This window comes from Suillus plorans, assembly GCF_016647745.1.
Source record: "Suillus plorans strain S12 chromosome Unknown HD556scaffold_2, whole genome shotgun sequence".
Lineage (NCBI taxonomy): Eukaryota > Fungi > Basidiomycota > Agaricomycetes > Boletales > Suillaceae > Suillus > Suillus plorans.
Genome location: NW_024537386.1, coordinates 109,632 through 122,244, shown reverse-complemented (window position 1 = coordinate 122,244; position 12,613 = coordinate 109,632). Strand labels below are relative to the sequence as shown.

General features: G+C 48.8%; 3 protein-coding genes across 3 annotated transcripts; 2 read left to right on the top strand and 1 right to left on the bottom strand.

The window, feature by feature from the left end:
• The first annotated feature begins 5,261 nt into the window (after window positions 1–5,261).
• On the top strand, window positions 5,262–7,167 carry HD556DRAFT_305355 (uncharacterized protein). The gene is made up of 2 exons (XM_041310217.1): window positions 5,262–5,523; window positions 5,627–7,167. Exon 2 carries the CDS (start codon window positions 5,633–5,635, stop codon window positions 6,992–6,994), a length of 1,362 nt encoding a protein of 453 aa, XP_041166779.1. The 5' UTR covers window positions 5,262–5,523; window positions 5,627–5,632; the 3' UTR covers window positions 6,995–7,167.
• A 40-nt stretch (window positions 7,168–7,207) lies between these two features.
• Window positions 7,208–7,892, bottom strand: HD556DRAFT_1321070 (uncharacterized protein). The gene is made up of 2 exons (XM_041301332.1): window positions 7,310–7,892; window positions 7,208–7,228 (listed from the first exon to the last, which is right to left on the bottom strand). Exon 1 carries the CDS (start codon window positions 7,881–7,883, stop codon window positions 7,341–7,343), a length of 543 nt encoding a protein of 180 aa, XP_041166778.1. The 5' UTR covers window positions 7,884–7,892; the 3' UTR covers window positions 7,208–7,228; window positions 7,310–7,340.
• A 1,723-nt stretch (window positions 7,893–9,615) lies between these two features.
• On the top strand, window positions 9,616–11,858 carry HD556DRAFT_1321059 (uncharacterized protein). The gene is made up of 3 exons (XM_041301331.1): window positions 9,616–9,814; window positions 9,872–11,651; window positions 11,721–11,858. The coding sequence occupies exon 2, from the start codon at window positions 10,089–10,091 to the stop codon at window positions 11,613–11,615; it is 1,527 nt and encodes a 508-aa protein (XP_041166777.1). The 5' UTR covers window positions 9,616–9,814; window positions 9,872–10,088; the 3' UTR covers window positions 11,616–11,651; window positions 11,721–11,858.
• Window positions 11,859–12,613: the final 755 nt, after the last annotated feature.

Genomic DNA, 12,613 nt, shown 5'->3' with positions numbered 1-12,613 from the left:
CCACCAGCTTTGTCAGCGAGGACTGCGAACTCTTCGTGCCGAAAATCTGGTAGCTCTTTCAGCTCCTCAGACACAAAAGCATGGATGTCGCTTCTTGCGACTGCTTCTGGAATGTCGTCCATCGATAATGGTAGAACATGCTGAGCACCGCGGAATGCATCATCGATATCATGAAGTGGGCGAGAGGTGACGAGAATCCGAAAGTTGGGAGGGAGTTCAGTGATTTGGGGAAGACCTTTGTCCTGAAGTTTACTGGAAAGTATGCGGAGAAGGTTGCGCCGTGTCTCAACTTCGCCGCTCTCATCCAGCGCTTCTATTACGATCAAGACAGGTTCCGCACTCGACCCCGAAAACTTTTTTAGCGGTTCCATAAATAGCTTGTGCCATTGCTGCATGATATCTGTCGTGTTCTTGAGCGCATTTGCATGTTCGACTACATTGGCTAATGTTTGTCTCATTTTCGGATCACGGTCAGCGAGGTCGCGAGCGATGGTGGAGAAGACTTTTTCATGACGTTTGTCCGTTTTGAGGTCTCGGTCGAAGCAGAAACACGAACCGAGCCCTCCCAAGTCGTTGTACCAGTTAGCGATTGTGTGAGCGATGGCTGATTTGCCCGTGCCCGCAGGGCCAGATAGCCACAGCACTCGCTGAGCAGTATCTCCGCTGTCGTTGATCCATTCAGTGATCTGGGAGAGAATGTCCGCCCGCGTTCCTGGCAGGCATAGTTTCGTGGTATTTAGTCCCGTGCCTGCTGCATAAGGCATCCCACTGAGATCCAGTTTGTCACCCAGTTCATCACCTGAAGGGGTATGAGTGGACGGAAAGTCAGAAGTACGTCCGAATCCTTACTCGTACACCGGACAAGATCGGCTATATCCCGAAGAGCTTGGTCTCGAAATTGTTGCATGAACTCGTCCAAAGCGTTATTGTACTGTGAAATCAGATCATCCGTCTCCGAGACAATATTTTTCCCGAGTCTCTTCCCTGTGATGATGGCATAAGATTCAAATTATGGAAAGCGCAATGGCTCGATGACTCACAAAAGCTCTTTTTCTCCGAATAATCCCTGATGAAACACGCGCACTCTAGAGTCTGCTGGGCGATTCGTCCAGCGATGCTGCGCTTGGATGAGATCTGCCCAAGAGTGTCCTTTTGTGACATGAAGCGGTAAACTTGTTCCAATTTGTCGAGAAGAGATTGCACCGACTTGTCGCGTTCTGTTTGAGCGAGAATGATCTGCATAGAGTCAACGACTGTTGAACAGGAAGGTAAAACCACACGTACTTTGGATGCAGCGGACAGCATGCCCAGCACCATCTTTGCATAAGGATGTACCTATACAATTTGATTAGCTCGCTTTCAAGCAAGAAGAGAGACCCATACGTTCGCAAGATTCTCGATGACGGTGTCAAAAATTCTGAGTGGTTGAAGATATGTGGTCTGGAAATCGTCTGCGGCAGCGAGATCTATTGGGCCATCCTCGGCTTTGGATATAAAAGAAGTGACACGTCCCCCGAGTAGTCCCATACTTTCTGTAGCCTCACGGGCACCCCGAAGTTTAGCATCAACTGATTGGGGATCGGGAATCTCTTCCACGCCAGGAGGGGCGTCGAGGACCTGCACGACCACCAGAATTTAGACATGAAAACTATATCGTTTAGCGTAAATACCTTCGAAGCAGGTTCTCCGGACGCTGATTGATTCCCACAGCCAGTGAGATTCTCATAAGTGGTGTGCTTGTCGCCATCGGAAGGACGCAGACGCGATGCATCCTTGGTGGCCTCAGACAAGTTGAACTTCAAAATAAAACCTGCTTACCTCGATATCCTGATTGGATGAAGCACTTCCATGGTCAGCATTATGGACGGCGGGGATTTGGCGGCGGGAACGCTTGAAGCGTCTCTGCACAATATCAGCTATATTCTAGCTCCTTCAGCATTCAGGTTGACGTACAGAAACTTTTTTAGCCACATTCTTCTTAACTTTCCGCAGGGCCTGACAGAATCCGCTACGGGGCTGGCTCTGGATTAAGGATGTGTAGGAGGCAGCGACGATGTCATTAGCGCTCGTCGACAGCAGTCTCATGAGGGCACGTACTGAGCTCTCGCCAGCAGTTGCATCTCTGGATCCAGGAGCCTCTGGAGGAGGTTCTGACATGTGGTCGTCGCTCATTGGGAACAGTCGAAAATTTGGATCAGCTTGAGGAAAATGACCGGAAAAATTAGAGTGAGGGAGAGTACCACAAATCAAGGAGGCACCCCGGGCCGAATACCGTCGACCAAGGCAGCGCCAATCGTTCAAGTTATAGAAAGGGAACCAAGCGCTAGGGAACCTTTAGATGCATCATTCATCATTTTCATCCCAACTAATTAGAACCCTTATCGCGCTTTTGAAAATTCATATCAATACTGATATGGCTTTTGTGAGATACCGTTATGACCATCCTTTATAAGCTTTCAACATATATTCAAATCATTCAGTTTCACATGTCAACGCGCACTCCGCCTCAAATGCTGCCTCCCTTGACTCACAAGCAGGAGCTATTTGATCTCCCCATAGGAATAATGGCGTGCTAAAGATGGCTTGGGATAAGCCATCCTGCCGACAGCTTCGTGGCTGACGTCAACATCAAGTATCTGACCGCACTGGAAGCAAGGACGTTCGAGGATTCCGAAGAAGCAGGACCTACAGGCAACCAGCAGTGAGTTTGGATGCTGGTCAATATCACAGGCAATGGAATGTATATCTCAGATTTCCTGATGAATGGATTCTCGAAAGAGATCGTAGCGAGAGCAACCTCGAAGTGAGGAAAATGAATTAAAGTGCTGGGTAACTCTTCCATATCTACCTATTTCAACGACTTTGTCTCCAAAATGTCTACACCACAGCTCGTCACATTCAAGTACCTGCAATCGAAAATGAACCTAAGGTGAGTCTACGTGAACTTTACGAGTTACTCCTTCTCATCCCGAATCATGTGGGCAGCGAACCTATCATGCTGCGGGGTCAGCAGAGCGCAAGGGTCTCGAAGCCGCACTTACTCAGATGCAACTCGAACTTCCATTCGAGGTTCCCTATATCGCCAATGGCCCACCGGTCTGCTTATGAATTGGTAGCAGCTATTATGCTTGGTCAAGGGAAGAACACTTGCAGGCCAAGATCGATGCTGCCGCATAGGTGCGTAAGCTCGATGGCAGTCGATTGATGGAATTTTCGCAGCTTCTGTTTCGACGTCAAATATGTCGAGGAGCTTCACGCGAAACAGCCTCGTAAGAACGCAGCGGGATTATGGAAATAAATCCAGTACGCCTTGTATCAGATACTTATGATGATTGGATAGCTGGAAGTATTTGTTCTCGCAGTGTCGCCATTCAACTTCACAGCGATCGGTGGTGACCTTCCAGGTGGCACGAGCGCCAGCAGCACCTACGGACGTCAAAGAACAAAGTATTCAGACAAGGATAATTGTCATGGAGTCGTAATTGGTAACTGAAACCTATCTGATATTGATGAGGAAATGATGCTCCTGGCTCGGGTGGCAATGACAACGTGTTTGCGTAGCGGCCATCATAAAAACCAGACAATGTCTTGACAAATACAGCCAGCAGATCCATACGATCAATAACTTCACTCAATTCCTATGAGATGTTGATTTGACATGCACGATTAGAAATTCTGTGACAGACGCCAGGCTGTTATGGTAAGCATGTATGCACAGCATGCGGAACGTAACTATTAACCAACAATAACCTCGTTGAAAGCGCTCAACTGTTATGGCGTTTGCGACTTAATAGGTGCGGCAAAGTCATGGCAGAAATGGTATCTTACATGTACTGGTCATAAGGCGCATCGCGTTTGAATACACGTAAGTAAAAGAACAAATCTTCAGCAATGGTAGTGAGAGCGTGAGTAGATGTAGAGAACGGTGGTAAGTCGACCAGAAGTGTGAAGGTGCTCTGTGAATTATCCGAGTCATTGTTGTTGTACGTTGAGCGGAGATATGGCATCACATCAGGAGACACATTCCAAAAGCAATTCAAAGAATTGGTCGACCTAGGGCAAACCTAGGGACATTGATATTGTGAGAAGAGAAGGTTTACTGTACGTTCGAATACACACCTGAACTGACCAGTGGGTGACAACGCAATTCTTTCCATTAGAGCCCCGTGAGTCGTCACATATCCGATAATGATGACCGTCACGGTTTCTCCCACCGTGTGCTTACCATGTAACTCCACATCTACTCTGAAACGTTGAGCTCTAAAGAACTCGGGACGGGACACATGTGATGGTCAGTGCATCATGGAGAGGAGGACCTTGATCGAAACCAAATGTTGACTTGTACGTTCCTGCAAAGAAACTGATGACAGAAGACAGTGTGCTTCGGAGATTGGTGGATGGATGTGCCAACACGCCATCCAGGAAAGGTAGATGGGGTGATCTCAGGCGGGAATGGATAGCCGAAGTAACGATCGCCGTGTGTGGATTTATGGGGTATCATGACAGTCTTGACTAGAGCATTGAGGACAATCTGAGCCGCCTCAGCTAATAGAGGATCAAGACGAGCACTGTAACATATTTCAATAAGACACGCACGGTCACACATAATATTGAACTCTGCACTGTCATTGTAAAGATCGGTTCTTCGAGTACAACAGCAGCCACATATTCCAACTACTTGATCTACCAGATCCTCGCGGAGGCTGGTGTTCCACCCGGCGTCATCCAGTTCGTTCCGGGCCACCTCCAGAAGTCGTCGCACAGGCGATATCCCATCCCAACTTTCCAGCGCTCCACTTCACAGGCAGCACGTTTATATTCAAGAAGCTATGGAAAGACATCGCCGCAAACCTAGACAAGTACAAAGGGTATCCGAGAATCGTCAGTGAAACAGGAGGAAAGAACTTCCATGTCATCCACAAGTCGGCAGAGATCCAAAATGCAGTTTTGCAGACCATTCGAGTGAGCGAGCGACAGTGTAACTACATACCAACTATATCTCAACACCAAATTCAACTTGGATGTATCTGGCGTCGCACGATTCTTCGGTGGAGACGAAGCCGTACAAGCCATATTGACTATCCACTGATACAATGCTCCCAGTGGCTTCGCCGTCGTCAAGTGCCCGAGCACCATCGGGTCTGGAACGCACTTTTATCCGAGCTTAACAGCCATACAAAGTTCTCGGGCTAAACAAGCAGTTGGGTCCTAAAAACATCGCTTCTCTGTGTGGCACCATCATTGGAGGGAACTGGAACGACTCACGTTGCGTACCTTGTAACCCAGATGAACAAGGAGGCCCCCTAAGGCCGGTCCCTAGATATGTATCACTGTCTAACTGCCAGTGATTGATTTAGAGCGGGATGGATGATCTGAGAGCTTGGTTGATATATGATTGTACCTGACAGGCACCTCACTAGTAGTTGCCGGACATTTGTGCGCTGCGTGGGTATGATATTATAAGTAGTTGTAGATTGCTATGCATTCTACTTACACGATGTCGATGAGGGGTCGTCCGAACTAGTAAGTCTCGACCCTTGAATGAAAAATTCCCACCAGGTCCCTGCGTCCGGCTACCTTGAGGGAAACGAGCCTATTGTTGAGTTGCTTTACAACTAATGGTTAGGTTTAGATGCCCACCCTCAATGTGTCCATCAGCCAGTCGAGCTTCAATCTTGACACGTCGGGCGTCGCTGGATTCTTTGGTGGGGATGAAGCCATCTCAGCGATGGCAACTGTCCATCTTTACCGCGGGAGGCGCTGGCTAGGCTGGTATAATTCACCAGGAAGTTACATTGTTGCCAAAAAGTTCGGGCAACTTGCTAATTCGCGATTTTGGGATGGGCTTTTCCCTGGTCCAAATTTAACACCAGCTGAAGTATTTGGGCTGGATGGAAAGACCGGCCCCCGTTATTGGGGCGTTTTATCAGGCACGGATATGGCCTGTGGTCACCTGGCATACCTCGTGGTGCAGAAGACGGAAGAAGTCGAGGAAGTGGTAGAATTGGGAGGACGGGAGACTATACCTCAAACAGTCACCATCCTCGATGTCGGAGATGTGATACTCAAGCACACGGACCAGGCGCCAATGATGAGCGTCCACCATGCTCTCTTGGCCGCTATCCCTATCACCATCAATCTCGCAACATGCGTGCTTTGCGCGGCTTCGGGAGATTGGCTAGCCTTTGCCCTCATCCTGCTGGGAGTCATTTCAGGCGGGACATCCTGCTTTGTCATCGGCTCTGCTCAACTCGACTTTCTTGCTGGCGTGAAAGAACCCTCTCCAGGCACGCCGCCTGCGGATGGGATACTCCTGATGCGAAACAATGTGGTCATTGTCCGAGGTGCAGAGAAAGACATCAATCCAATAACGAAAGGCAAATTTGTCCTGAGGATGCATGGCGGCCCAGAGTACAGACGGATTGGACTCTGCTCGCTTCTCCTCCTTGCGCAGTTTCTTCTCCAGCTCCTTTTCATGCCTCAGGCATCGACATTCGGGCAGATCATGTTTATCTCATCGGTTGCAGCCTCATGGGCATATAATTCATTTTTGTCGTCGTTAGAGCAGGAGAAGATACAAGTCGAACTCCTATGGAAAGCACTTGGTAATCCACGACTATTGAAATTTGGCCTCAAAAGCAGAGCTGCTCAGGCAGTTTTTGCATGCTTGGTCCTCAGTCATGGCATCCAAAGGCCATCTGTCGACTTCAAACCAAAGAAAGTCTTGCATCGGTTCATCTCGAACGACACAAGGGTATGGGATGTATGGAGAGACAAAGTGGCGGAGCAGTTGGAAAATAACACAGAAGAAAAGTCGTTCAAGCTTAGCTCAGAAGATCTACGAGGGTTCGGAGATCATGAAAGGGCCCTCCTGGCGTCATTGCTTCGAGACGCACAGGACGCATATGGAGGTTACCAGGAGCAAGTACATAAGATCGAAGACGATAGTCACATTTCTGAGAAACAAGTACCTCGACCGGACAACTTTGTTTAGAGTCATGTCTAGTATTCGTTGTAACGTACTTACCAACTGTTCAGAAGCTATGTAACCTAAGCTGCATGCTGCAATCCTAGATGACGTTAACACAACACATGGTGAACTCGATGCGCCCAGATCGTGAAGGACTGATCAGTACGGATGGGCTCGAGCGCATACCGGCAAAGGTGTCGCTAACAGCAATATACCTATGTGGGTAGGTAATACGACCAGCCATGGAACCATGGCGCCCTATTCATCAAAATTGCCAACAATAAGTGAATAAAGAATGTCAGCTAAACGCCGGTCGTCGAGATGAACATGCATACGCACTGGGACTTCAACCCACCATCCCGGTGAGCGCTTAAGCTTCACCTCCAGGAAACGCACTTGACTTGGCGTTGGACAGATCGTCTAGGATTCTGCATCCCTCCACAATACTGACAACAACACTTCTCCCAACGACATGCACTCCGATAGGGTATTCTTCGAGCCTCCGACCACCTTTCCATATGCCAAAGTACAAAGGTGAAGACCGAGATATACCTTGACAAACGCAAGGGAATTCATGGGGACGTATGAATGGTCGTCTGGTAAAGTTTTGTCTGGCTGAATCTGCTTGAAAGCAATGGTCCCTATGTCCCAAAGTTCCCTCTTGACAATAAGAAAACCAAACAGCTGATGATTGTCGCATGGAGCCCAGGGAGGCCTTACGAGAACGTACTGAGATAGAATCGACCGTGGCGTTCCTCAAATTCAAATTTGTCTCCATTTTAACTGGAAGGATGAAATAGGAGAGATCTTCGTAAGGACAAGGAAGCAGACGGGATGTATTACTGATGATCATGGGTATACTCAGTAGAGGTGCAACAAATAAGAAGCCAGAAGCGAGTCCAGCGTCCGGCATGTCTTATTGTTACATGAGGATTAGTGTTTGAGGGTGTATTGGTGACGGCGGGAGGTGTGGTGGAAGGGGAGACAGCAGCCTGTGCTTGCGAAGACTGGGCACCATTAGAATGTTGTGTGGTATTGTCATTGGGAGGATGCGAGGTGCTTGCTGCAGAGTTCCCAGGTTTCAATGGAACTATTTTCATCCGTTTTTCTCTTGCACATGCGTTCCTCTGTTGTATGAGATGGGATTTGAATATTTGAGAAGCAAACAGACAACATACACGTTTGCCCTTAGCATACGGAACATAGACTACTCCTGGGGATCGCTCGCTCAGCTCGATATCTTCACCGGTTGATCTCCCAGAGAGACGATTTCGAACCCAGTGGAAAGGACGGGGTCGCGAAGACGTATCGTGGGCGTCGGTGTGGAATAAAGAGGAAAACCGGTCACGAAGGGCGCTTGCATGCGATGCATGCTGAGAACATGCAAGTCAGGAAAAAAAAGTATGGATTAGATGTTAATGACGTACGTGAGCCCGATCCGGCAAGTCGTCAAAAAAACCATGAGGCACCCGGCGCTGGGGGATGATGATTGGCTGACGGACTGGACGTGGAGCCTAGAAGGAATACGTTCAATTGTGATAGGATATCAGCAAATAAGACCTGATCATAAAAAGTGTCACGTACAGCAAGGACCGGCTTGTCCAACAGAAGTTCGCTAAGGCCGGCTTCTTTCAGTATGCCAGAAACGTCCCATGTATACGCATTTGTGTCATTGCAGCCAGTGGCTAGTAGCTTTCCATCTGCCGAAAATGACACAGAAGCCACGTAATCTGGATGCTGGAGGGGCGAACCGATGAGCTGGTTGTTGTCCAGGTTCCATAATCGTGCTGTGCTGTCCCAGGATGCGCTCGCGAGGATGCGGCCATTCGGAGATATTGCAATGGATTCGACAGGGTGAGTGTGCGCATCCAACACTGCGATTTGTTTCCAAGTTGCAGTACTCCATGTCCTAATCGAGCCATCGTATAACCCAGATATAAGCGTTGTTCCGTCCGGAGTCCAAGCCAGGCACCACACCGAATCAGTTTCAAGAGTTGCGACAAACTTGCCTGTCTTGACATCCCAAATTTTGGCGTGCTGTTCGTGTCCACCAGTTGCAAACATGGTCATGTCTGGCGAGTAGGCGACTACATATTTGTAATATGCCTGCCCTGTCTTGATTGGTGCGAGGTTTGTCTCTCCGTTCTCTATATCCCATTGTCTTGCAGTTCCATCGTCAGATCCGCTCAAGACGCGCTGACCGTCTCCACTCCAGCAGATACAATTCACTGTCTTAGTATGCCCCATCCATTTCATGATGACTTTGCCTGTGTCCATATTCCACAACTTCATTTCGCCATCAATACCTCCGCTGACCGTTTTCTTCCCGTCTGGAGACAACGAGATGGTCCACACTGGATTGTCTCCGTCGCGCCAGTCGTATCCTATCTGTTTCCCGCTCTTCAAGTTCCATACCCGCAGCGAGCCGTCCGATGAACAAGTCATGATCCGTTGTCTGCCTGGTAGATGTATGGCGCTGTGGACCGACTCAGTGTGTCCCTCGAATTTCTGGCGGGGCATTATCCTCGATGTCTCCTGTCTTCCAACGATGGGTGAATACATCTAGGCAAAGCTTCGTTTCAGCTTTCATCTCACATAGTCCAAAATCATCACTTACAACGATATGTTTTCTCCTCAGCAGGTCACGATGTGTCGACACCAAGACACAATGAGCGTTAGGTCCAAAGTGCACTGGAAAGTTGAGCTGGCACGTCCTCGTGTTCGCTTCACAGCTTCCAGTAGGCTGTGCAACCGAAGCACCCAAACCTCGTAAGCTGTATGCTGCAACCCTAGATCACATCAATACAACACATGGTGAACTCGATACACCCAGACCGTGAAGGACTAATGACTACGGATGAGATCGAGCACATACTGGCAAAGGTGTCACTAATAACATACCCACGTGATTGCTTTTGGAACAGGGATCGATAAATCAGTGCATCACTGTGATATTAGCGGCATAATCTTCACAGGACATTACACGGGGAGAACACGTGCTGGATAGCTAGAGCTCATGTACTTCCGAGTGTGCTGACTCCATGCGCCCCATCAGGTGCACCACTTAAAAGAGCAGTTGTGGACCGTATTCTGTGAAACAAATCGCAACATACGTACCATGACCTACAAACATCCCGTTGACATCCAAGCAGGTCATTTTGACCTCGACGTATCCGGCGTCGCAGGGTTCTTTGGGGGTGAAGAAGCCATCTCTGCAATGCAAACCATTCATCTTTACAAGTACAGAAAGTATATGGGATGGTACAACTCACCTGGCAGCTGGAACGTTGGCAAAAAGTTCGGAATGCTCGCAAATTCCCGTTTTTGGGACGGGCTTTTCCCTGGACCTAATGAAGACCCCGCAAAATTCTTCGAGCTTGATGGGAAGCAGGGCCCAAAATACGTTGCTTCTAGATCTGGATCCATCCTGGAGCACACCGGCCACCTTGCGTACCTGATGATGCAGATATGCAAAGAAGAGTTAGGAGTGCAGGTCAGAGGAAGAGTCACGAAGCGGAATAACGTAACTCTTATCCAGACACAACTCGTTTTTGAGGAATCGACGGCAAAAGAGAAACCGCCAGTACGCGCGATCCAACCTCATGACGGGCGTCAAAAATACGTTGCAATTCTACCGATAGCCGTCAGCTTCACGACATGCGCACTTTGCGGGTGGACATACGACTGGTTCTGTTGTTCGATGATCCTTCTTGGCATCATCTCAAACGGCATGGCCTCCTTGGTCATAGGGTCCGCAAGTTTAGAGCTGCAAGGTGTGAAGTCAGCACCTACGGCTCCGCCCGGAGACGGAATGCTGATGGACGGTGATGATGTCGTCCTCCTACTCGGGAAAGAGGAAGACGTCGCTACCATTACGAGAGGCAGGTTCACTCTAAGATATGAGTCTTGGGTTAAGATGAGGAGCAAGAAGGAAGAGAGGAAACGTTTTGTTCTTAGAGACGGAACGAGGTCAACCAAATCAAACCGCAGAAGCGATGCAGAAGACGGTTTTCGAAACATTTCTTTAGACCAAGGTCCAAACCATGAGGCCGTACCCGTTAAGGACGAGTATGCTGCTATTGGATCGTGTTCGCTCCTGCTCGTCACACAACTCCTCGCGCAACTGCTCTTGATTCCCCAGGGCACGTTCTTTGGTCAAATTATGTTCTTGTCCTCTTTCGCAGCTTCGTGGGCGTACAACCTGTACTTGTCCTCGATCGACAACGAGCATATCCAGGAAGAGTTACTCCTAGAAGCACTCAATCTGAATGAGCAACATATGCGGACTTACAGCCTTGGCACGAGAACAACTGCCGCCGTATTCGCATGCCTAATGCTCCAGCCTCCTGGTGTTTATGAAGAATCGGAGTGGAAGAGACTAGGTTTCGAACCAGAAGGTATCATCCGCAAATTCATTCCAAATGATACGCCAGTATGGATGACATGGAGAGAAAAGGTCTTGGGTGTAATGAGGGACCAGAAAGTTTGCAGCCGAGACACTTGCTACGATTTGCTACAGATGAGTGACCAGGAGAAAGATATGTTCAAGCCCGATGACCAAAAGCTTCTCGAAAACCTGTTAGAGGACGCTCGCACCGCATATGAACTGGCTGTGAACGAAAAGCTTTGGCTTAAGTGTGGCTGAGGAAGATGTAACTTGCACCTATGTACAATCATGCAACTGTAATCAACCATGCATTTTATCTGCCGTCAGGATTGAACAATCCAAGATATGCCATCAACGACTCACCACTAGCATCTTTACATCAAATTTGCGGCCGAAGGAATCACAGCCTTGATTGGAACACAGCGGCTGCCGGTGCATTCAGACAAGTGTAAGTACTCACTGAAGTGGTACTATCTACTACTCCTCGGAGTTTGCTCGGAGTCGTGGTTGAGAAATTTTTCAAATACAAATAGAGTTTATACCCCTGTCCTCGGTGCCGGTGATCCCCGCCCGAGTACACGTTTACGCGCTATGCACTGGTCGTGCTACATCGCACCCACCTCCCTCTCCATCGGAGACACTGTCTAGTCATGTAATCGCAATCACGTACTCCCATTTTTTCACTCTCGACGCACACCAGCCCGTTATCATCCGCTTGCCAGTGTGAATTAAAGCACACTGGCACCTGATTCCTTCAGAAATGCCTCGAGCTTCTCGCATGGTCGAGAATACCTTGCTACTATCTCAAATATGGGACCCTGCATCGAATGGTAAGGGTCGTCTTCAATAACTCAACTACTTCTGACACGATGGGCCCATCAATTGCATCAGACACGAGCGCCCCGTTGCATCGTATCCCTCCATTGGCGCCGTCGCCCACAGCGCATGGCATCCCAAAAATGCGTTCTTGCCACTCAGGGTGAGCCTTCTGTGACTGTTATCAGCCTATTTCAGGGTGGAATTTGTATGGTGAGTTTTGAAATCATTATCATTCACATCGATGAGTTGCCACAGCTATACGAGTGTTACCAAATGTATGATGGGCTGTGACGACCAGGTTTGGTGAGAATCATCATGTTCCAGAAGGTCGGGCGTCAGCATATTCCAGGAAGTCGGTGTTCAATGATATCCTATTGGCGCGCCGGTTCATTGCTTCCGATGCATATCTCTCACAAGCAACGTGCTGGCCTGATGTA